This window comes from Hemiscyllium ocellatum, assembly GCF_020745735.1.
Source record: "Hemiscyllium ocellatum isolate sHemOce1 chromosome 27 unlocalized genomic scaffold, sHemOce1.pat.X.cur. SUPER_27_unloc_15, whole genome shotgun sequence".
NCBI classification, from domain to species: domain Eukaryota; kingdom Metazoa; phylum Chordata; class Chondrichthyes; order Orectolobiformes; family Hemiscylliidae; genus Hemiscyllium; species Hemiscyllium ocellatum.
The window spans coordinates 80,208-106,273 of record NW_026867482.1 but is presented as its reverse complement, the minus strand read 5'-3'; the positions used below and the strand labels follow the sequence as shown (position 1 = coordinate 106,273).

General features: G+C 46.6%; 1 protein-coding gene and 1 long non-coding RNA gene across 2 annotated transcripts in view; one reads left to right on the top strand and one right to left on the bottom strand.

The window, feature by feature from the left end:
• The window catches only part of LOC132807345 (zinc finger protein 850-like), a 46,795-nt gene that overhangs the window by 18,020 nt on the left and 2,709 nt on the right, over positions 1 to 26,066 (top strand). Inside the window, exon 3 of the mRNA XM_060821574.1 lies at positions 17,808 to 18,980. Within this exon, the coding sequence (XP_060677557.1) occupies positions 17,808 to 18,980 (1,173 nt within the window). The remainder of the gene's footprint in view (positions 1 to 17,807; positions 18,981 to 26,066) is intronic.
• On the bottom strand, positions 7,188 to 13,699 carry LOC132807360 (uncharacterized). The gene is made up of 2 exons (XR_009641960.1): positions 13,402 to 13,699; positions 7,188 to 8,418 (listed from the first exon to the last, which is right to left on the bottom strand). It is a non-coding gene; the product is annotated as an uncharacterized LOC132807360 (long non-coding RNA).

Genomic DNA, 26,066 nt, shown 5'->3' with positions numbered 1-26,066 from the left:
GGTAAAAACAATGACTGCAGATGCTGGAAACCAGATTTTGGATTAGTGGTGATGGAAGAGCACAGCAGTTCAGGCAGCATCCGAGGAGTCCAATTTAGTTGGGCTGAAGGGTCTGTTTCTGTGCTGTATGACTAATTGTTCTGTACTGGTCTTAAAATCATTTTACTTGCCTTCCCCCATCAACATCCACTTCATTGTTGTTCTAAAATCAGATGAACTCAGCCTTGAATACATTCAATGACCCCCTAACTGCAGGAAGACATCCCCACTTCTGAAATCAATTCCTCTTGCTAATATACCTCTTGCCTTACTGATTACTTGCTGCACCCGTCTGACAACTGGCAGTGACTGGTGTGGATGGATGCTGAGGCCACTTTTTACATCCACACATCATTCCTGAGGAAGGGCTCGTGCCTGAAACGTCGATTCACCTGCTCCTCGGATGCTGTCTGACCTCTTGTTCTTTTCCAGTGCCACACTTTTCGACACTCATCTCCAGCATCTGCAGTCCTCACTTTCTTCACATCCCAATATATCACCATTTAAACAACGTACCTCCTTTTGGCAGTTATTTTTTTCATTAGAGGCTATCACTTCACACTGTGGGACTGCATTTGCCATGTGTTTGCCAATTGAGACACAGACCTGGACCAACGTTTCCCGACTCTGTCCCCTCCCCGGATTCACTCGCTTTCTTTTCAGTTGTTGCAAGTCAACAATTTAACCCCAGAATGAAAAAGATGAAATGGAAGAGAGTGCCGTACTCACAGATGGTGGATAGAGGAAGGAAGTTGCAGTCTGAAGTGAAGCTCGATCTTCATTTGGAGAGGAGCAGCAGCTTCAGAACCTGATGGTCCATCTTCCGCATTCAGACAATTGGGGAGCTCTGATTGGCAGGAGGACCAGGCTCCTTGTCTGGCTTCTCATTGGTCCATTTGAAGAAGGATTTGCATACAGCGAAGAGCATGCGCGGCTTTCGCTGAACCAGCACAGAGCAATAGAAATGTACAGCATGGAAACAGACCCTTCAGTCCAACCCGTCCATGCTGACCAGATATCCCAACCCAATCTAGTTCCGCCCCTCAACATCTGGCCCACATCCCTCCATACCCTTCCTATTCATATACCCATCCAAATGCCTCCTTAAATGTTGCATTTGCACCAGCCTCCACCACTTCCACTGGCAGCTCATTCCATACATGTACCACCATCTGTGTGAAAAAATTGCCCCATAGGTCTCTTTTATATCTTTCCTCCCTCACTCTAAACCTATGCCCTCTAGTTCTGGACTCCCCGACCCAAGTGAAAAATCTGTGTCTATTTATCTTGTCCATGCCCCTCAATATTGTAAACCTCTATAAGATCACCCCTCGGCCTCTGACACTCCAGAGAAAACAGCCCCAGCCTGTTCAGCCTCTCCCTCTACTGCAAATCCTCCAACTCTGGCAACATCTTTGTAAATCTTTTCTGAACCCTTTCAAGTTTCCTAAGTTTCCAATAGAAAGGAGACAGAATTGCACGCAATATTCCAACGGTGGTCTAACCAATGTCCTGTACAGCCGCCACATGACCTCCCAATGCCTATACTCCATATTCTGACCAGTAAAAGAAAGCATACCAAACGCCACCTTCACTATCTTATCTACCTATGACTCCACTTTCAAGGAAGTATGAACCTGCACTCCAAGGTCTCTTTGTTCAGCAACGCTCCCAAGGACCTTACCATGAAGTGTATAAGTCCTACTAAGATTTGCTTTCCCAAAATGCAGCACCTCGCATTTATCTGAATTAAACTCCGTTTGCCACTTCTCAGCCCATTGGCCTATCTGGTCACGGTCCTGTTATAATCTGAGGTAACCCCCTTCGCTGTCCACTACACCTCCAATTTTGGTGTCATCTGCAAACTTACTAACTGTACCTCTTATGCTCGCATCCAAATCATTTATGTAAATGACAAAGTAGAGGACCCAGCACCGATCCTTGTGGCACTCCAGTGGTCACAGGCCTCCAGTCTGAAAAATAACCCTCCACACCACCCTCTGTCTTCTACTTTTCAGTCAGTTCTGTATCCAAATGGCTAGTTCTCTCTGTATTCTTTGAGATCTAACCTTGCTTATCAGTCTCCCATGGGGAACCTTGTCGAACGCCTTATTGAAGTCTATATAGATCACATTATTGCTCTACCTTCCTCAATCCTCTTCGTTACTTCCATAAAAAACTCAATCAAGTTTGAGAGACATGATCTCCCAGCACAAAGCCATGTTGGCTATCCCTAATCAGTCCTTGCTTTTTCAAATACATGTACATTCTGTCCCTCAGGATTCTCTCCAACAATGTGCCCACCACTGATGTCAGGCACACTGGTCTATAGTTCCCTGGCTTGTCCGTACCACCCTTCTTAAACAGTGGCACCACGTTAGCCAATCTCCAATCTTCTGGCACCTTACCTGACATGCACAATATGCTCCATGATGGATTTAAAGTGTCCAAATGACACAATTTCTCCCCCACCCACTTGACACAACCGTGCAGGCTCCTCGCTATTTGATGTTCATGTTACTTAGAACCCTCATGATTATATCAATGAGGTTACCCCTCAACCTCCTGTGCTCCAGTGAAGACAGCCTCAGCTTCTCCTTATAACTCAAACCCTCCAGTCCTGACAACATCCTGGTAAACCTTTACTGAACCCTCTCTAGTAGAATTCTTCATATTACAGGGCCACCAGAAGCGTTCTCAGTACTCTACAAGTGACTTCACCAACATCCTGTACAACTTCAACATGATGTCCCAACTCCTTTATTCAATGGTGTGAACAATTAAGGTAAGTGTGCTGAATGCCTTCTGAAGCACCCTTTCAACCAGTGATGCAACTTTCAATGAAGTATGTACCTGAACCCCGCCCTCCATATCCCTCTGTACAAGCCCTGCCCTTCCTTATTTTAGGAAAATGCAATCCCTCACTTTTATCTATACTTCTCTCATACACACGTTCTCTCTCAGACATACACAGAGTCTCTCAGGCCTCTCTTCCATCACACTCACTTTACAAAGCATGTGCACACATACCCTTACGTGCACACACACAACGATAGGGTGCATTTGCAGAATTGTATTTGCAGATATATTCAATGTCGCACAAAAAGCATACAACATGCAGGTATTCAATCCATGTAATATCTTATAAATTCCTAGTTTGGAAATAGAACCAGTCCGATTTAAGATTGGGATACTGACACACCTTTCATGCATTGTCTGAGCTGAGCTGTCATCTGTTGTTTTTAAAAAAAACCTTAAGTTACCTTGAGCATGACTTAATAGTAGTATTGCGATGTACACATTAATGAACTAAAACCTGCAACCCATTCTAAAAGATGAAAGACTTACCATCAATCTACATTTGTCAATATATCATATCTGTTGCATGACAGTGACCTTTTGCTCTTAACTCTGCATCTTATGATCCTGCTCCACAGCTACCCGATGAAGGAGCAGCACTCCAAAATCTAGTGCTCCCAAATAAAACTGTTGGACTATAACCCGGTGTTGTGATTTTTAAACCATGTCCCACCTAGTCCAACAGCAGCACCTCCACCTTCTTTCTAATGAACACAGCCCATACCTCCCGGTGCTGCCAGTAAACTGCCGATGAAACGATGCAGTGCCTGCACTCCTGAAAAGTTTATAATTTCTAACAAAACCAGCTACTCATTCACTGCTCCATCTGACACACTACTTTGGAAACTTATTGCAGGAGGCTGCAAGAAATGAGCAGCTTTAAAACAAAAACCGCTTGGAGCTTTCAATGAGAGCCTAAGCCCAGCAGTACGTTCTGGTTACCTTTTTGTGGCCCAACATTGTTACAGCTTCAGATGCCCCCAGCAAAAGGGCAGAGAAAGAGTAGCTGTGTTTTAGACAGCTCAACAACAGAGGGAGGAGCAAGGGGCAGGGCACGACGCCTACGTTGCCTTGCACAGTTTACAAAAACCCCTTCCCCTTCAGAGGCTCCCCACAGCGTGGAAGCAGGCCACTCGACCCAAAGGCTACACACCGATCCTCCAAAGGGTAACCCACCATGCAATTCCCCTACCCCTATTGCTCAACATTTACCCCTGACTAATGCACCTAACCTGCACATCCTTGAGCACTATGGGTATTTCAGTACTGTCAATCCACCTGAACCTGGACAACTCGCATATGCAAACCAGATATCCCAACCCAATCTAGTCCCACCTGCATGGGGCCCATATCCCCCCATTTGCCTTTTAATTGTTGCAATTGTAGCAGCCTCCACCACTTCCTCTGGCAGCTCATTCCATATACGTACCACCCTCTAAATGAAAAGGTTGCCCCTTAGGTCTCTTTCATATCTTTCCCCTCTCACCCTAAACCTATGACCTCTAGTTCTGGACTCTCCCATCCCAGGAAAAGACTTTGTCTATCTATTCTATCCATGCCCCTCATGATTTTATAAACCTCTATAAGGTCACCACTAGGCCTATGACGCTCCAGGGAAAACAGTCCCAGCCTGTTGTCTCTCCCTATAGCTCAAATCCTCCAGTCTTGGCAACATCCTTGTAAATCTTTTCTGAACCCTTAAGTTTCATATCTTTCTCATAGGAAGGAAACCAGAATTGCACGCAATATTCCAACTGTACAGCAGTAACATGACTTCCCAACTCCTGTACTCAATATTCTGACGAATAAAGGAAAGCATACAAAACACCATCTTCACTATCCTATCTACCTGCGACTCCACTTTCAAGGAGCTATGATCTTGCAATCCAAGGTCTCTTTGTTCAGCAACACTCCCTAAGACCTTACCATTAAATGTATAAGTCCTGCTAAGATTTGCTTTCCCAAAACACAGCACCTCACATTTATCTAAGTTAAACTCCATTTGCCACTTCTCAGCCCATTGGCCCATCTGATCAAGATCTCATTGTAATCTGAGGTAACCTCCTTTGCTGTCCACTACACCTCCAATTTTGGTGACATCAGCAAACTTACTAACTATACCACTTATGCTCACACCCAAAAAGTAGGGGGCCCATTATCTATTTTCCAAATGGAATTTACAATATATTACACGTATTGACTGCTGCGGATTGTGCAGTCTTTCAGCAAAAGTAGAATGTTTAGGGTGCAGGTTTGCTCGCTGAGCTGTAGGTTTGATATCGAGACATTTCATTACCTGGCTAGGTAACATCATCAGTGGCGACCTCCAAGTGAAGCGAAGCTGTTGTCACCTGCTTTCTATTTATGTTTGTCCTGAATGGGGTTCCAGGGGTTTGCAAGGACTGCCACAAACACTACGTAGGACAAACAGGAAGAAAGTTAGCCACCAGGATACACGAACACCAGCTAGCCACAAAAAGACACGACCCTCTATCCCTTGTAGCCCTACATACAGATGAAAAAAACCACCACTTCGACTGGGACAACATCCATCCTGGGACAGGCTAAGCAAAGACATGCCAGAGAATTCCTAGAGGCCTGGCACTCCAACCACAACATCATAAACAAACACATAGATCTAGATACCATCTATCAACCCCTCAGAAAATGAACAGGAAATGACATCACCACAAACCCCAGGAACCCTATCCAGGACAAACAAATAGAAAGCAGGAGACAACAGCTTCGCTTCACTTGGAGGTCGCCACTGATGATGTTACCTAGCCAGGTAATGAAACGTCTGGATATCAAACCTACAGCTCAGCGAGCAAGCCTACACCCTAAACCTCAACCTGAGCTACAAACCTTCACAAACCTTGCAAAGTAGAATGTATTTGCAAACATCATGCTGCAAACACAAACTCACCCCCATGGATGAGCTATCTCGTGTGTGCATGAGATAGAGAAACAGTCTATTTCCGTGCTGTTTATCTCTATTTGATAACCGATGCTTTATTTCTGTTGGTGTAAATGTTGTTGTAATTCATTGCTGGATCCTAATAGGTGTAAGAGTGACAGAATTCCTCAAGTAGGGCACTGGAAGATTCCTGGGAGACCCCTATTTCTGGTTAACTTCCTCATGAACAAACATTAAGCACGTGCACCTCTTTATGATTTTGTTTCATTTTTCTTGTTTGATTCCCTGCTATGACTACACCTTGTATTAGGATAATTGACAGGCTGGGAGATTGTGGCTTGGGTCTTGACTGAATATTTTATCGTTCCAGAAGTTATAAAAGGCGGGGTCAAAGCTTTAGCAGAAATCCAGCAGAGCTGAGAACAGACCAACATCTTAGTCTGTGGGAACAGGGAGATCAACAGAGGATTGAGAAATCAGGTCCTGAAACCAGACCACCCTGTGATCAGTGCTTTGATTAGAGGCATCCTTCTACATCAGTCAATGCCAGTTGTCAGACAGGTGCAGCAAGGCAATTGGTATATTAGCAGGCTGAACTGAGATTAGAAGTGGGGATGTTTTCCTGCAGTTAGGGAGTCATTGAATTTATTCAAGGCTGAGTTCATCTGATATTTGAACAATAAAGTGTGGATTTTATGTTGTGTGCATGAGGGTTTTTTGTGGTTTATGTGTTGGATGCAGGTACAGTAACCACATTTAAAGTGGAAGGCAAGAAAATGGTTTTAAGACCACGACAGAACAGTTACGGTCAGACAGCACAGAAACAGACCCTTCAGTCCAACTATTCCATGCTGACTATGTTCTCAAACTAAACTAGTGCCACTTGCCAGTGTTTGGCCCATATACCTCCACACCTTCCCTATTCATGTACTTATCCACATGTCTTTTAAACGTTGCATCATAACATGTATCCACCACTTCCTCTTTACATTCACTCAATACATGAAACACTCTGTAATAAACAAACTTTTCCCAATTCTGTCCATTCCATGGATTCATTCTCTTTCCTTTCAGTTGCTGCAAGTCATAAATTGAAGCCCAGAATGAAAAAAATGGAAAAGGAGTTGTGAAGAGAGTACCCTACTCACAGATGGTTGACACAGTAAGGAGGGTGGAGTCTGGAGCAAACCCGAAATGTCGATTTTCCTGCTCCTCGGATGCTGCCTGACCTGCAATACTTTGCCAGCACCACTCTAATCTTAACCCTGATCTCCAGCATCTGCAGTTCTCACTTTCTCCTGTAAGAAATCAGCAGTTTTAAACCAAAAACCTGTTGCAGTTTAAAGCTCTCATTGAGAGTCTGAGCTCAGTGTGAAGTTCAGGTAATCTTTATTGTGACCCAACTTTGTTACAGCTTCAGAATCTCCCAGCAGAAAGGCGTAAAAAAAGTAGCAACTTTTTAAAAACAGCTCAAGGTCAAAGTGCAACCCCTCACTTTCTTCATTATGGGTCACTACTGAATTGTCCCTTTGTAATTGGATCCTTGGTATAGCCTTAACCTGGAGGAAGTATTGCCTCACTCAGCAATTTCAACCTGTATCCAAGTAAGTTGGATGAGCAGCGTAGAGTCAACCAGACTACTGTGGGTCTGGGGTCACGTGTAGGCCAGACCGGGTAAAGGATGCAGCTGGGATGACTGCTCTAATAACTGCTCAAGTCTTCCCTCAAAAAGAACTGAGCGAATCAGATGGGGGTTTTCTTCCACCCCCACCCCACCGACAATAGTTTCACCGTTAGATTCTGAACTCCAGATTTCTGACCAAATTCCAATTCCACCATCTGTCGCGGTGGGAATCGAACTCGAGAGCCACTGGAACTGGGTTAATAGTCCAGTTGGTAAAGGCACTCGGCCGTCTTTCTTTCAATCCCCCTGCAATGCTGGTAGGTCAGCAAGGAGGCGGCCTGGGTAAAGGCCTTCCCGCACTCGGGGCAGCTTAAGGGCCTCTCCCCCATGTGGATCCACTGGTGGGTCTGGAGGTTGGAGGAATCGCTGAAGCCCTTCCTGCAGTCAGGGCAGGGGAACGGCATCTCCCCAGTGTGACTGCGCCGATGAGTCTCCAGGGCAGACGGGAAACAAGCCTTTCCCACAGTCGCCACACTTCCATGGTTTCTCCATGGGGCGGGATTCCTCGGGTTTCTCCATGGCCGAAGCTTCAGCTGCACAAACGCATGTGGAGCTTCTCTCCACCGTGAATTCCTCTTTCCAAACCGTAGAGCTGTTACACGCTCCTCACTCAGTGCATTACAACGGTAGGGTCTCTCATCCAGTCCCACTGATGCTGAAAACGTACCCAAACAGGAACCAAAAAGCTTTGCTCCTTCTCACAGAATCATAGTTGAAAACTGTTGCGGTCCCGATAGATTGAATGACTCTCAGACATGGACGTCAAAGTAAGGACTGCAGACGCTGGAGAGTCAGTCAGAGTCAGAAAGTGCGGCTCTGGAAAAGCACAGCAGGTCAGGCAGCATCCGAGGAGCAGGAGTGTCAACGTTTTGGGCATAAGGCCTTCATCTGTTGATTTTGAAACTTCCATCTTCAGATCCTGAAACGTAAAAAGAGATTACAAAAGTCATCACTGTCAGTGCAGGGTAGAAATTCTGAACAAGGAATTCTACTTTCTACGGAATATTCTTTTCTTTTGTTATTCCACAAAATTGAAAGCACCATCCCACTCTCTCTCCCCCTCTGTTCTCACTCTGATCTAACTAATTCCCCTGAAGGTGCTGATTCAGGATCTTCCAGGGGCAGAAAAGCAAAAAATTCAAGACTGACATCTCTTTGAATTTTGGATAACGCCACCTGAACGTTAATATCTTTCACAACATTGGGATACTGCTGAGAGGTGAGGAGGTCTGATTTTGGGAAGCCAAAAAAAAAAAATGAGTTTGTGCCAATCCCTTCAGAGAATCCCCAGAGTGTGAAAGCAGGCCACTCAGCCCCACAAATCCACACCAACCCTCTGAAGGGTATCAGACCCACACCTATTCCTCTACATTTAACCCCTGATTAATGCACCTAACCTGCACATCTCTGCATGGTCAATCCATCCTAACCTGGACAAAAGTTAAAAATCACAACACCAGGTGAGTGTTCAACAGGTTTATTTGGAAGCACTCGCTTTCAGAGCGCTGATCCTTCATCAGGCAGTTGTGGAGAATAAGATCATAAGACACAACTTATAGAAAAACATTATAGTGTCCTGCCACCGAAATGATATATTGAACAAACCTGGATTGTCAAGTTTTTCATCTTTTAGACTGGGTTGCAGCTATCATTCACATGTAAGTCCCAGACCTTCCTGCAAGGCACCTTATCAAGATAACTCGAGGTTTTATCGCAAAATGTGACATCTCAGTTCACACAACGCATAAAAGGTGTGAGGTCAGAGTCTGTCTGTGTCTCAGTCTTGAGTCAGACTGGTTCTATTTCCAAAGTGGAATTTACAAAATATTACATGGATTGACTGCTTACAGATGGTGTACTTTTTGAGCAAAATAGAATGCATCTGCAAATATCATTCTGCAAATACAAATTCACCCCCATGGACTTGTCATGTGCGTCTGTGCATGAAAGAGAGAAAAAGTCAATGTCCGTGCTGTATAGCTCTATGCCAATTTGATAACAGATGCTTTAATCCTGTTGACGTAAATATTGTTGTAAATCAGAGCTGTATACTAACAGTTCAATGTAAGAGAGAAAGAATTCCTCAAGTAGGACACCATACCAATCCTTGGGAGAGCCCTATTTTTTTGGGGGTGGGGGGAGGAATCAAAGCTTCAACAGAAATCCAGCAGAGCTGAGAACAGACCGACATCCACATGCCTTTTAAATGTTGTAATTGTGCCAGTCTCCACCACTTCCTCTGGCAGTTCGTGCCATACATGCACCACCCTCTGTGTGAAAAGGTTGCCCCTCAGACCCCAGTTAAATCATTCTGCCCTCACCTCAAACATATGTCTTCTAGTTTTCTTGGACTCCCCTACTCTGGGGAAAAGACCTAGGTTTCCCCCCCACTATCCATGCCCATTACAAAGGTCTATAAGTTTACCCCTCAGCCTCTGATGCTCCATGGAAAATGTCCCTGGCCTATTCAGCCTCTCCCTATAGCTCAAATCTTTTCTGATCCCTTTCAAAGTTTCATAACAGCTTTTCTACAGCAGGGAGACCAGAACTGAACGCAGTATTCCAAAATTGGCTTAACCAACATCCTGGACAGCCACAACATGAGCTCCCAACTCATCTACTCAATGCTCTGACCAATAAAGGCCATCCTACCAAATGCCTCATTCACTATCCTGTCCACCTGAGACTCCACTTTCAAGGAACTATGGAACCTGCACTCCAAGGTCTCTTTGTTCTGCAACACTCCCCTTAACTGTGTCAGTCCTGCCTGGATTGCTTGACCAAAATGCAACAACTCACATTTCTCAAAATTTAATTCCATCTACCACACTTTGGCCCATCCGATCAATTCTAATTTATAGCAAACTCACTTTTCTCTCACATTCTCTAGAAGCCGAAAATCTCCATCCCACACACTCTCCCTCCAGTCTCAGTTTACTGAACCTAATCCCTGCTGTACCTCATCCTGAAGGGTCTGGTTCATGCTGATTAATAGGCCCACACTCGGGAGGGGTGGGGGGTTCTAAATGAAACATACATAATCCTGAACAGCCCGGACAGAGTGGACATTATGAAGATGTTTCCATTGGTAGGACAGACTCAGACCAGGGGGCAGCGCTTCGAGTAAAGGGAAGTCCTTTTAGAAAGGAGAAACTTCTTCAGCCAGAGAGCGGTGAATCTGTGGAATCTATTTCCATAGAAGGCTGTGGAGGCCAGGTCACTGGGGATATTTAAAACTGAGACAGATAGGTTCTTGAGTATCAAGAGGATTGAGGGTTACGGGGAGAATGGGGTTGAGAAACCTAGCAGCCACGATTGAATGGGGTGATGGACTGAATGGCCTAATTTCTGCTCCTCTGACTTAGGGCCTCTTGCTGTTCTGGACACAGAGGGAGAGAGTTGGGAGCAAGACGCAGGCCATTCGGTCTTTCGAGTCTGCACCAGCATTGAACAATTCATAACTGGATATGAATATACCTACAGCTAGGTGGATAGGCTGGGACTTTTTTCACTGGAACACATGAGGTTGAGAGGTGACCTTAAAAGAGGTTCATAAAATCATGGAGGGTAGATGAGGTGAACCGCAGGTGTCCTTTCCCTAGGATGGGGGTTTCAGGATTAGGGAGCAAATGAGGAAGGTGAGTGGAGAAAGATTTTCAAAAGACTGGAGTAGCGCCTTTTTTTTTTAAAGAGTAGTTTGTGTGTGGAATCAATGTCCAGACACGGTGGTGGATGTAGGTAGAGTAACAAGGTTTAAAAGACATTTGGATAAGTACATGAATAGTAAAGGTTCAGAGGAATATGGGCCAAATAATCTAATCTAATGATGTCCCAACTCCTGTACTCAGCATGTGAACAATGAAGGCAAGTATGCTGAGCACCTTCTTCACCCCCGTCTACCAGTGATTTAACTTCCAAGAACACTGAACCTGAACACCTCCAGGTCTCTGTTCTACAACATGACCCAGGGCCCTACCATTACCTGTTCAACTCTTGCCCTCCTTTATTTTAGCAAAACGCAATCCCTCACTGATATCCATACCCCTCTCATACACACATGCTCTCTCTCAGACATACACATACACCAGCCCCTCAAAACTCTCACAGACTCATACTCCATCACAATCATACTTTATCAAGCAGGCACACATGCAAATACACACTCACAGCGCACAGTCTTATACACAAACTCACACACACACACTTCCCTGAAGGGAGTTTCCCTGAAACGTCAATTTTCCTGCTCCTCGGATGCTGCCTGACTTGCTGAAGCACCACATGCTCAATCCTAAATTTATTACCCTCTAGTACTGGACTGCCCCATCCAAAGGAAAATACGTCTATTTACCCTATCCATGCCCCTCATGATGATATACAAGTGTATAAGGTCACTCCTCAGACTCTGGCAAACTACGGAAAACAGTCCCAACCTGAACTTCTGTCTCTCCTCACCCAGGTAACCAAGACACATACCTGAGGTCGCAAAGTCTGCTCCCTCTCTGGATTCACTCCAGTTGCTACAAGTGAGCCTGCTCCGTCATTCATTAAGATCATGGCTGATCTATCCATCGTTTCATCTTCTCCTCCCTGCACTGTCACAAGGAACTCCTTAATTCCCCAACCAGGCCAAATCCCACCCAACTGTGTCTTGAATATACTTAATGAAGCTGCCTCTATTGCTTCTTTGGCCAGAGTATTCCCTAGATTTTGATTAAGGGCTTTTGCCCGAAACATCGATTTTCCTGCTCTCCAGATGCTGCCTGACCTGCTGCGCTTTTCCAGCACCACTCTAATCTAGACTATTCCATAGATTCACGACCCTCTGGGAAAAGCAGTTCCTCCTCATCTCTGTCTGAAAGCTACTCCCTCTAACCTTGAGGCCTAGTCTCACCCACCAGAAATTACTGGACAGGTTAGGACTTCATCCCCACAGTGCAATGACATTGGGAAGATGTTTCCATTGGTAGGAAGACCTTTAGGAACAGAGATAAGCGATGTCTCCTTTTCTGCCGACAGCGAGGAGCATGGACAATGTACTGGTGACACCAGCGAGCAGGTGCGCTATTGTTCACACCGAGGAGCAGGCACAATGTGCTCTGTGGCGATGCTGGTGTTATTGACAGATGTTAAAATGTTCAAATGCCAAGAGGAGAAATAAAGGATAAAGCCACAGTTCTTTTTCCCCATGTGGCTCAACATTTTATCGCTTTTGTCTGGCTGCTCAACTTTTTTTTAATGTTTTTTCCCTAGAGTAGGGGTGAGGTTCACGACTAAAGGGCATAGGTTTAGGGTGAGAGCAGAAAGATATTAAAGGTTCCTAAGGGGCAACTTTTCCATGCAGAGGATGGTGCACGTATGGAATGAGCTGCGAGAGGAAGTAATGGAGGCCGTATAATTACAGCATTTAAAAGGCATCTGGATGGGTATATGAATAGGAAGGGTTTAGAGGGATATGTACCAAGTGCTGACAAATGAGACTAGATTAATTTAGGATATCTGGTTGGTATGGACAGGTTGGACCAAATGGGTGCGTTCATGTGCTGTACATCTTTATGATTCTAAATAATAAAAAAAGTATATTTTTCCAAATACCAAACTATCTCCATGTTAACAAGGCTTAGTTCACCACATACTTTACTAACCATTCTCAACAGGTCCTGCCCCTTCAATGACTAAGAACATATATATGCTGGTGCATAATCTCCTTCACTACTTTTTACACACTACCCTCAGCAATTGTACAAGTAACAGCAAAGGGTAAACAGCACAAGGATTAAATAAAACAGTGAGGGTAAAAAGTACAAGCGCCAGTAAAAGCAGATGGAAAGTGAGTGTAAAATGTGACTATGACAGGACAGGCCCCACATTCCTTCCCCTCCGTCCCCCCCACAACCTGCCTCACCTTTCACCTCCCGGGCCCAGTACCTTCCAGGTGGCCCCATAGTTGACACAGGGGCCGCCCCACGACCAGTAGAACTCCACCACCCAGGCGGCCGACCAGTTCCCAAGCAGGGCCTTAACCCCATCCGCCTCCAGAATGGTCACCGGCTCCTGCCTGCTGTACAGCCGGCCGGTGTGGCCGTGACACAGCAGCTGCGCCAGGAAGGCGGCGGTGACCAGTGACGGGGGTCTGCCCCGGGCCGCACGGCGCCATTTTCCTAACGGCCGCCGCTTCCCCGCTCGAGCGACTTCTCCTCCCAACCGCCTTCACCCCCGCGTGACGTCTGCACGGGGGGGATGGGCGGGGCCGGGGGAGCCTCACCGTCACCAAGCAACAGCCACCTCGCGCTACAACTGCTCATTCACAAAAACAAACTCTCCTGTCTCGCTCTGCAGCTGCAGGGGGGGACACTGCCACGTTTCGAGGAGCCCTGTCTGCATTGGGAAAGCTCACCGCTCCATTTAAACAGATATTCCGACATCTAACGGAACGGCCTCATATCTAAAGGGGGAAATCTGTATTTTAAAGGGACATGGACATTTTAACGGGTATTTCCGCAAATACAGAGATGTAGATGGACGAGATTACATTTCAAAGGGATGAGACACATTCAAAGGGATATCTTAATATGTAAGCTAACGCAGTTATATCTAAATGAATCTACATTTCGAAGAGACGTTGCCCTATTTATAAGTAGAGACAATAGGTGTGAATTCTGTCTGTGTCCCAATGTTGAGTCAAACTGACATTTTACTTAGAAAAGCTCTGCACTTAAATTACATTCTTGAGAAGGTAATTTACAGAATAGAGTGTAGGTTAGGGAGAATTGGCCGTGCTAAGTTACCCATAGTGACCAGGGATGTATAGGTTAGGGTGGATTGGCCATGGGAAATACTGAGAAAGGGGTTGGGTATGGGTGGGATACTGTTCAGAGGCCAGAGTGAAATATTTGGGCTGAATGGCCTGCTTCCACATTGTCGGAATTCGAGACCCTCCCCACAAAGGGGCATTTTATCTGCATCTATCTTGTCAAGCCCCTTTCAGAATTCGACTGGTTTCAATAGAGGTATACAGCACAGAAACAGACACTTCGGTCCAATTCGTCCATGCCGACCAAGATTCCAAACTAAACCAGTCCCACTTGCCTGCATTTGGCCCATTTCCCTCTAAACCTTTCTATTCATGTACCCATCCAAATGCTGTTTCAATGTTGTAACTGTACCTGCAACTACCACATCCTCAGCAAGTTCATTCCACATGCAAATCACTCTTTTTCAAAATGTTGCCCCTCCGCTTCCTTTTAAATCTCTCTCCTCACATTTAAAAAAATACCCTCCGAGTTTTGAGCTCCCCGCCGCGAAGCAAGAGCCATTTTCTATTCACCTTACCTCCACTCATGATTTTATCAATGTCAATGAGGTCACCCCCAACCTCATGTGCTCCTCAAGTCCCAGCCTCTCCTTATAACTCAAACCCTCCAGTCCTTACAACATCCTGTTAAATCTTTATTAAACCCTCTCTAACAGTATTCTTCCTATTACAGGGCCACCAGAACTGTACTCAGTACTCTGAAAGTGGCCTCACTAACATCCTGTACAACCTCAACATGATGTCCCAACCCCTATACTCAATGGTGTGAACAATGAAGGCAATGTTGCTAGATGCCGTCTGAAAACCATCCTGTCTAGCAGTGATGCAACTTCCAAAGAACTAGGTACCTGAACCCCCTGCACCCCCACCCCCTGCCCAACGACTGTCTGTTCTACAACACGACTCATGGCCCAACCATTATCTGTACAACCCTCTGCGTTTATTAAGCGTCTCTCTCACACACATACTCTATCTCAGACAGACAGGCACACACCCCTCAACACTCTATCACACTCGCAGCCTCATACTCCAGCACACTCTCACTTTCCCAAGCATGCACACACACACTTCTGCGCACTCTCACACACAAACTCACATGCACACACACTCACTTTCTCATGCATACACACACACTACTCTATGGGTTGAAATTGTACTGGCAGAATTATATTTGCAGATACATTCAATTTTGTTCAAAAAGCACACAATCTGCAGGCAGTCAATGCATGTAATATTCTACAAATTCCGACTTTGGAAACAGAACCGGTCTGATTCAAGATTATAATACTGACAGACTCAAATCTCACACCTTTAATGCATTGTCTGAGCGGGGACGTCTTTTTTTTATAAAACCTTAAGTCATCTCAAGAACATTGTTACATATTAATGAACCAAATCCCGCACCCATTCTAAGAGATGAAGCTGCATGACACTGATCTTTTGACATCAGTTCTGTGTCTTATGATGCTGTTCCATGAGGCTTATGTATTGATGAAGCAAGATGGTACATAGTAGGCGATAGAGAAGGATACAGATCAGCTAGGAAGGATTTAAAGACAGAGTTAAGAAGAGCAAAGAGAAGATGTGCAGGTTAAGTGTATTTGTCAGGGTAATGTAGAGCGGGATGGGTGGGTTCCCCTTCAGAGGGTCGGTGTGGACTCGTTGGGCCGAGTGGCCTGTTCCCAATCTGTGGGGATTCTCTGAAGCGAATGAATATTAACAAACGGCGCAGGACAACGCAGGCGCTTGGCCACGCCCACCCGTCCCTTCCGTGACGTCACAACACGGAAGTGACAATGAATGAAAATCCCTCGTCTGGGCAAATCCTGGCGCGGGAAAATCTGTTTACTTGTAGCAACGGGAGTGAATCCAGGGAGGGAGCAGACTCTGTCAGCTCAGGTATGGGACATAATTACCAGGTGAGGAGGACAGAGATTGGGAGGAGGAGATATCTTTTCTGTTTTCCTTTTCAAAATGCACCCGATTTCCACAGGTAAATGCAACAGCACATGCAGCTTCAAGCCGGCTGTGCATCCTGTGTTCTTCCTCTGCCTTGGCTCCAGCACTTTTGGCTTCCTTTCCCTTCTCCACTCCACCATCCCCCCTCCCCCCGGTGTTGATACCTCAATGTTTTCCCGGTTGTCTTTTGTGGGTTTTGAAAACTTTCCCAATCGTCTGAGTACAGGATTTGGGAGATTACGTTGTAGCTGTCCAGGACATTGGTTAGGCCACATTTGGAATATTGTGTGCAGTACTGGTCTCTCTGATGTAGGAAGGATGTCATGGATGTTGTGAAACTTGAAAGGGTTCAGAAAAGATTGGCAAGGATGTTGTCAGGGCTTGAGCTGATCAGGATGGGGCTGTTTTCCCTTGAGTACCAGAGGCTGAGGGGTGACCCTACAGATTACTATAAAATCATGAGTGGCATGGATAGGATAAATAGACAAGGCATTTCCCTGGAAGGGGGAGTCCAGAAGTAGAGGGTAATAGATTTAGGTTTGGGGGAGATTTAAAAGGTCCCTTATATTCAGAGGGTGGTGTATGTAAAGAATGAGCTGCCAGAGGAAGTGGTGTAGGCTGGTACAATTACAGCATTTAAAAGGCATCTCGCTGGGTATATGAATAGAAAGGGTTTAGAGGGATATGGGCCATGTGCTGTCAAATGGGACTAGATTGATTTAGGATATCTGATCAGCATAGATGAGTTGGACCGAAGGGACTATTTCTGTGCTGTACATCTGGTAGACAATGGTCCTCAAAATTCTGTTCCCAGTAGGCTCTCCCTTAGCTCTATTGCACATGATAGCCGACGCAATTTAGTCCCAGCTGCCAGCACCCGGCCCATATAGGGGCCAAGTGATGGCAAACGTGACTAGGTTAATTTAGGATATCTGGTCAACTCAGACAGATTGAGCTAAAGGGTCTGTTTCTGTGCTGTGTGACTCTAATTGTCTTCAGTGAAAGCAGAAGTGTGTTGTGAAGGCTGGACTTTCAGAGCATGTTTTGCCCTGACTGGAAGTAGCTGAAAATGTGTTGCTGGAAAAGCGCAGCAGGTCAGACAGCATCCAAGGAGCAGGAGAATCGATGTTTCAGGCGTGAGCCCTGAAGGGCCCTGCAATCCTCACTTTCTTCTGACTGGGAAGCAGAAGACTTTGACCGAAGTGTGTTAGAGCGGAGTGAGAACAGAGGGGAAGGGATAGTGGGATGGTGCTTTTAATTTTTGTGGAACAGCAAAAGAATATTCCACAGAAAATAGAGTTGTTTGTTCTGAATTTCTACCCTGCACTGATAGTGATGACTTTTGTAATTGCTTTTTGCAGAGTATTTGAAAATCTGAAGACTGAAGTTTCAAAATCAACAGATGAAGGGCTTATGCCCGAAACATTGACACTTCCTGCTCCTCGGATGCTGCCTGACCTGCTGTTTTTCCAGCGCCACATTTTTTTGACTGATTCTCCAGTGTCTGCAGTCCTCACTTTGATGTCAATGTCTGACAGTCACTCAATCCATCGGGACCACAACAATTTATGACTGTGATTTCTGTGAGAGGGATCAACGCTTTTTGGTTCCTGTTTGAGGACGTTTTCAGCATCAGGTGGGACTGGACGAGAGACCCCACTGTTGCAGCGCACTGTGTGTGGAGCCTGAAACAGTTATACGGCCTGGGAAGGGGATTTCACGGCAGAGAGGGACTCTACACGTGTTTGTGTGCAGCTGAAGCTGTGGCCATGGAGAAAGCTGAGGAATCCCGCCCTGTGGAGAAACCGTGGAAGTGTGGTGACTGTGGGAAAGGCTTCCGTGTCCCATCTGCCCTGGAGACTCATCGACGCAGTCACACCGGGGAGAGGCCATTCCCCTGCACCGAGTGCGGGAAAGCCTTCAGACATTCCTCCCACCTGCTGGCCCACCAGCGGGGCCACACGGGGGAAAGGCCCTTCAGCTGCCCAGATTGTGGGAAGGCCTTCATATATTTCTCTGCCCTGTTGGCCCATGGGCGGATCCACACAGGAGAGAGGCCTTTCAGCTGCCCTGAGTGTGGGAAGGCCTTCAGGTCTTCCGCCACCCTGCGGACCCACCAGCGTTTCCACGCGGGGGAAAGGCCGTTCAGCTGCACCGAGTGCGGGAAGGCCTTCAGGTATTCCTCCACCCTGCTGAGCCACCAGCGTGTCCACACGGGGCAGAGGCCCTTCAGCTGCCCTGAGTGCGGGAAGGCCTTTACCCATGTCTCCGCCCTGCGGACCCACCGGCGTGTCCACACCGGGGAGAGACCCTTTAGCTGCCCTGAGTGCGTGAAGGCCTTTACCGACATCTCCTCCCTGATGAGGCACCAGCGGGTCCACACCGGAGAAAGGCCCTTCACCTGCCCCGAGTGTGGGAAGGCCTTTAGCAACACCTCCTCCCTGATGAGGCACCAGCGGATCCACACAGGGGAGAGGCCCTTTACCTGCTCTCAGTGCGGGAAGGCCTTCAGCAGTTCCTCCACGCTGCTGACCCACCAGCGGGTCCACACCGGGGAGAGACCGTACACCTGCCCTCAGTGCGGGAAGGGCTTTACCTGCTCCTCCAACCTGCGGAGCCACCAGCAGATCCACACCGGGGAGAGGCCCTTCAGCTGTCCAGAGTGTGGGAAGGCCTTTCGTGATTCCTCCACCCTGCTGATCCACCAGCGAGTTCATGTGCCATGGCAGGGGGATTGAAGGAGTGGCGGCCGAGTCCCATTATCGACAGGGTAGGTGTGGTGTGTGCACTTTGACCCTGAGCTGTTCAAAACGCAACTACTTTTTCTCTGCCTTTTTGCTGGGGGGATCTGAAGCTGTAACAAAGTTGGGTTGCAATAAAGGTTACCTGAACTTACCAGCGGGCTCAGACACTCATTAAAAGCTTTGAGCTCCAAGAGGTTTTGTTTTAAAGCTGCTCATTTCTTTCAGCCTCCTGCACTAAGTTTAGAACATAGAAAAATCCAGCGCAGAACAGGCCATTCGGCCCTCGATGTTGCGCCGACCTATGAATTATTCTCAGCTCGTCCCCCTACACTATCCCAAAATCAATTTGTGGGCAGCACGGTGGCACAGTGGTTAGCACTGCTGTCTCACAGCGCCCGAGACCCGGGTTCAATTCCCGACTCAGGCGACTGACTGTGTGGAGTTTGCATGTTCTCCCCGTGTCTGCGCGGGTTTCCTCTAGGTGCTCCGGTTTCCTCCCACAGTCCAAAGATGTGCGGGTTAGGTGAATTGGCCATGCTAAATTGCCCGTAGTGTGAGGTAAGGGGTAAATGTAGGGTATGGGTGGGTTGCGCTTCGGCGGGTCGGTGTGGACTTGTTGGGCCGAAGGGCCTGTTTTCACACTGTAAGTAATCTAATCTAACCATGCACTTATCTAAGGATTGTTTAAATCTCCCTAATGTGGCTGAGTTGACTACCTTAGCAGGACTAGCCTCTGTCATCTGTCTTAAAGCTATCACCCCTCAATTTGTAGTTATGCCCTCTCGTACAAGCTAACGTCACCATCCTAGGAAAAAGTCTTTCTCTGTCTACCCTATCCAATCCTCTGATCATCTTTTATGTCTCTATCAAATCCCCCCTTCGCCTTCTTCTTCCCAATGAGAACAGACCCAAGTCTCTCAGCCTTTCCTCATAAGACCCTCCCTCCAGACCAGGCAACAAACTGATAAATCTCCTCTGCTCCTTTTCCAATGTTTTCCACATCCTTCCTGAAATATGGGGACCAGAACTATACACAATATTCCAAGTGTGGCTGCACCAGCGTTTTGTATAGTTGCAGCATGATACTGCAGTTCTGGAACTCAATCCCTCTACGAATGAAACCGATCACACCGTATGCCTTCTTTACAGCACTATCCACCCTGGGTGGCAACTTTCAGGGATCTATGCACGTGGACTCCTAGATCACTGCCTTCCTGTTATTCTTCCCAAAGTGAATCACCTCACATATAGCTGCATTGAACTCCATTTGCCACCTCTCAGCCCAATTCTGCAGTTTATCCAAGTCCCCCTGCAACCTGTAACATTCTTCCAAACTGTCCAGTTCTCTACCGACTTTAGTGTCGTCTGCAAATTTACTAATCCATCCACCAATGCCTGCATCTAAGCCATTTATAAAAATGATAAACCGCAGTAGTCCCAAAATAGATCCTTGTGGCACACCACTAGTAACCGGACTCCAGGCTGAATATTTTCCAAAAACCACCACTTGCTGCCTTCTTTCAGAAAGCCAGTTTCTAATACAAACTGCTAAATCACCCTCAATCCCATGCCTCTGCATTTTCTTCAACAGCCTGCCATGTGGAACCTTATCAAAGGCTTTACTGAGGTCCATGTACCACGTCAACTGCCCTACCCTCATCTACATGCTTGGTCACCTTCTCAAAAAACTCAGGGGTTTGTGAGACATGACCTGCCCTTGACAAAACTATGTTGACTCTCTGAAATCAAATTGTTGCTTGCTAGATGATTATAAATCCTATCTCTAATATTCCTTTCCAAAAGCTTTCCTATAATACAAGTAAGGCTCACTGGTCTATAATTACCTGGGTCATCTCTGCTGCCCTTCTTGAACAGGGGCACAACATTTGCAATCCTCCTCTCTGGTACTAAACCCATACACAATGACGACTCAAATATCAAAGCCAAAGGCTCTGCTATCTCCTCCCTAGCTTCCCAGAGAATCCTCGGATAAATCTCATCTGGCCCAGGGCACTTGTCTACTTTCACTCTTCTAGAATTGATAACACCTGTGTGCAACTAACCTCGATCCTTTTGAGTCTAATATCTCGTACCTCATTCTTCTCCTGTACAATATTCTCCTTTTCCTTGAGTGAAGACCGATGAGAGAGATTCATTACCACCTCTCCAATCTCCACAGGGCCCACACTCAACTTCCCACTTCTGTCTTTGATTGGCTCTCTTCCTACCCTAATCGTTGTTTTATTCATCAGATACCTACACAAAGCTTTCGGGTCCTCCTTTATTCTATGTGTTAAAGACTGCTCATGTCCTCTCTTTGCTCTTAACTCTCTCTTTAAATCCTTCCTAGCTGATCTGTAGCTCTCCATCGCCTCATCTGAACCATCTTGCCTCATCAACACATAAGCCTCCTCCTTCTTTGTAACAAGAGATGCAATTTCTGTTGTAAACTGCAGTTCCCTTACCTTATCACTTCCTCCCTGCCTGACAGGCACATATCTATCAAGGACACACAATATCTGTTCCTTAAACCAACTCCACATTTCAATTATCCCCATCCCCTGCATTGTGCTACCCTATTCTATGCATCCTAAGTCTTGCCTAATTACATTATAATTGCCCTTGCCCTATCGATAACTCTTGACCTGTGGCATGTTCCTATCTCTTTACATCGCTAAATGAAATCTAACTGAATTATGGTCACTCTCTCCAATGTGCTCACCTACCACTCAATCAAACACCTGGCCTGGTTCATTACCAAGCACCAGATCCAGTGTGACCTCCCCTCTTGTCAGCCCTTCGACATACTGTGTCAGAAAACCCTCCTGCACACACTGGACAAAAACTGATCCATACGATGTACTAGAGTGAAAGCATTTCCAGTCAATGTTGGGGTAGTTAAAGACCCCATAATGCCCACCCTGTTCCATTCACTCCTACCCAGAATAATTTTGCTAATCCTCTCTTCCATTTCCCTGGAACTCTGCAGAGTCCTATTTAAAAAAAACTCCAAGCAGTGTGACCTCTCCTCTCCTGTTTCTAACCTCAGCCCACGTTACCTCAGTGGACAAGTCCTCATCAAAAGTTCTGTCAGCCACCGTTTTCCTATCCTTGACTAACAAGGCCACGCCACTCCCTCTTTTGTCACCTTGCCTGTTCTTAATGAAAGATCAAAACCCTGGAACCTGCAAAATCCATTCCTCACCCTGCTCTATCCATGTCTCCGAAATGGCCACAACATCCAAGTCCCAGGTACCTAGCCGTGCTGCAAGCTCACCTACCTTATTGCGGATACTCGGGCATTGAAGTAGACACAGTTCAAACCACTTCGCTGTCTGCCAGCACATTCCTGTGACCCTGAAATCCTGTCCCTGTCTTCCCTACTCTCATCCTCCTGTGGACTGCAGCTACACTCCTCGTTCCCATTCCCCTGCTGGGCTGGTTTAAACCCCAGCCGAATAGCACCAGCAAATTTCCCACCAAGGATATTTCCCACCTGGTTCAAGTGAAGACTGCCCTGTTTGTACAAGTCCCACCTTCCCCAGAATGAGCCCCAATTATCCAAAAGTCTGAAACCCTCCCTCCTGCACCATCCTTGCAGCCACGTGTTCAGCTGATATCTCTCCTTATTCCTTGCCTTGCTGTCACGTGGCACGGGTAACAAACCAGAGATAACCAATCTGTTTGTTTTAGCCCTCAGTTTCCACCTTAGCTCCCTGAAATCCTGCCTTACTTCCCTCTCCCTCATTCTGTGGGAGATTAGAAATGTTTTTGCAGATGGGTGACGGGGTGTAGTGGGGGAAGGGAAGGGGAACATTATCCAAACGGTCGCGGAATTCTTGTAGCATGTAGCATACTCCAGGCTAAGACTTTAATGAATATAGAGGGACTTTTAAAGAAAATAGTTTTAAGCTAGGAAATAACTTTAAAGTGTTGTAGTTGACCACAAAAAGAAGGAACAGGGGCATTTCACAATAAAGCTTATAGTATAAGAGAAAGTGGACAAAACAACAAGCCATAACAAACAAGGAACAAAAAATGCAGACAAGGACAGCAGGTTGGCCAGATAAAAAAACAACTAACAAGTGAAGTAATCGGCTTATGATAGGATGGGAAAAATGAGGCGTGATTCCGCAACTTGTAAACTGAATAAGAAAGCTAACGTGCTCTGTTTGGTGAGCATTTCTGCTTGATTGCAGAAGCGTCCGGTACCTGCAAGACTGTAATAAATTGTTTTTGTTTCCAAGGCTTTGTCTCAGGCTGATTGATTTATGAGTGAGTTCAGTTTCTCACATTTCTACCTTTGTCATTGATACCTACATGGACCATTACTTGGGGCTGGAAACCCTCTCCCTTCAGGACCTCAAAGATACGATTCGAGACATCAGGCACCCTGGCACCTGGGAGGCAACACACCAACCGCGAGTCTTGTCCGTTCCCAACAAACCTTCCATCTGACCCTCTTACTATCGAGTCCCTAATGACTAACCCTCTCCTGCTTTCCCTCCTTCCCTTCTGGTGCAACAGGGGACAGGCTCTGTGCCAGAGACCTGGGCCCCAGTGCATACCCCTGGAAGGTCATTTTCCCGCCTCAACAGTACCCACTGACTTATACAGCAAGAAGGAAATAAAAATAAGTCGTCCCTCCTCTCCCAGGAACCTCTGCTCTCCGACTGCAAATTTAAAACCTCAAATCAGTGACTCCCCACTCCTGGGTTGCTGCTGCCACTGAAAAACAGAAAATGTCACCTTTATTTGTGGTTAGCACTGCTGCCTCACAGCGCCAGAGCCCCGGGTTCAATTCCCCTTCCACATCTGCGTGGGTATCCTCCCACAGTCCAAAGACGTGCGGGTTAGGGTGAATTGGCCACGCTGAATTGCCCCGTAGTGTTGGTTGACGGGGAATTGGGCTGGGTGTTTTGCTCTTCGGCGGGTCGGTGTGGACTTGTTGGGCCGAAGGGCTTGTTTCCACACTGTAGGGATTCTGATCTAATGTTCTGGAATTTATATATTGATGAAGTAAAACCTGCAACCTATTTTAAAAGATGAAGGACTCAGCAGTGATCTAGATTTGTTCCAAATATTGCGTCGGTTGCATGACACTGTGATGTTTTGCTATTAATTCTGTCTCTTATGATCCTGCAGCACAGCTCCCCGCAGAAGGAGCAGCGCTGCAGAAGCTAGTGCTTCCAAATATACCTGGGTGGGCGGGGTTTAGCCTGGGGGCGGGTTTTAGCGGGAGGGCGTTGCTCATTGGTGGGGCGTGTCTCGTGAAAGGAACGTGCGCTAGTAGGCGGGGCGAGGCTCAGCGGGAAGTAAAACCTGGAAGGGGCCATCCCAACGAGGTTGGAGACCTTTGCCAGTCCAATTTCTGACGAGCACCAACGAACCAGGCTCTACCCGTGACAAGGCTGAAAGGGAGGGAACATCACTGGAGGCTGCACGCTCCTGGGAGTGACAGGCACGCGTAACACTAGTTAGAGCAAGAACATAACCAATCATTGCTTCAGTCATGTGGTGGACGTGGACTGAGAAGGGAGCCGAATCGTTCCAAGGGGTACGGAGAGGGTGACCAGAGAGACTCTCTGCTGGAGATAGTCGTGTCTTGCCCGCAGACACAGATCCCATCTGGAATAAGGTCACAGGGATTAGCATAACCAGGAGAGGCCAGACTCGGCCATTAATTTGGCAAGTTTAGTCTTGAGTCTGGTTAAAACATTCACCAAGGCCAGCCACCTGAGGGTAAGCACCATGCAGTTGCCGACAAATACAAAGCTGGGAACAGAGTTCTCCGTTAATATTACCTACAAAGTGTGGTCCATTGTCCGAGCCAGTGCACGCAGGTATACTGAAGGAATTATTTCCTTAAATAAAATCTTCACCACAGTCTCAGCAGTCGCATTAGGAGGAGGGTAGGCTTCAGTCCACTTCGAAAAGACATCGATAATAAGCACAACATATTTATAGCAACTCAACTCATTTCTACAACTCGATGAAGTCCAGTTGAAGTGTCTCCAAGGGACCCTCCAGCAAGGGAGTTCTCGTAGAGATACTTGAACTAAGAGGTGGGGGAATCGCCTACCCGCTGACCTGTATGATCACGGACAACATCCTGATCGGGAAAGCCACTGACTGAGTATCGATGCGATCTGGAACGATGTGAGATTATCCTGATGTCACCTAGTGCACCAGACCAGACGCTTTCAACGTGGAGTCGCTTGAGCGATGGCGTGAGCTGCCAGAGGAAGTGGTGGGTGCTGGTAAGATGACAAGTTACAAGGCTCCTGGACGGGCATCTGAATATGAAGGGTTCAGATGGGTCAGGGCCAAGTGATGGCAAATGCGACTATAGTAATCGAGATGTACAGCACGGAAACAGACCCTTCGGTCTAACTCGTCCTTGCTGACAAGATAGCCAACCCAATTTAGTCCCAGCTGCCAGCACCCAGCCCATATAGGGGCCAAGTGATGGCAAACGTGACTAGATTAATTTAGGATATCTGGGCAGGTTGGGCCAAAGGGTCTGTTTCTGTGCTGTGTGATTCTAATTGTCCTCGGTGAAAGCAGAAGTGTGGTTGTGAAGGCTGGACTTTCAGAGCATGTTTTACCCTGACTGGGAAGCAGAAGAGTTTGACTGAAGTGTGTTGGTGTTAATGCCTTGATGTCTCATTTTGCTCCCACCTTCCCGGGGTCGTTAACCATTTTGTGTCTGGTCCTTCCTCAAGAAGCTGCATTGCAGGTTCAACTTAATGGTCACTTTTTTTTTGGTTCCCAAAATCAGACCTGCTCACTCTCAGCAGTATCCCAGTGTTGTGAAAGATAGTAACTTTCAGGTGGAGTTATCCAAAATTCAGAGAGATGTCAGTCTTGATGTTTTGGATTTTTCTGTCCCTGTAAGATCCTGAATCAGCACCTTCAGGGGAATTAGTTAGAGCGGAGTGAGAACAGAGGGGAAGGGAGAGTGGGATGGTGCTTTCAATTTTGTGGAACAGTAAAAGAATATTCCACAGAAAGTAGAATTGCTTGTTCTGAATTTCTACCCTGCACTGATAG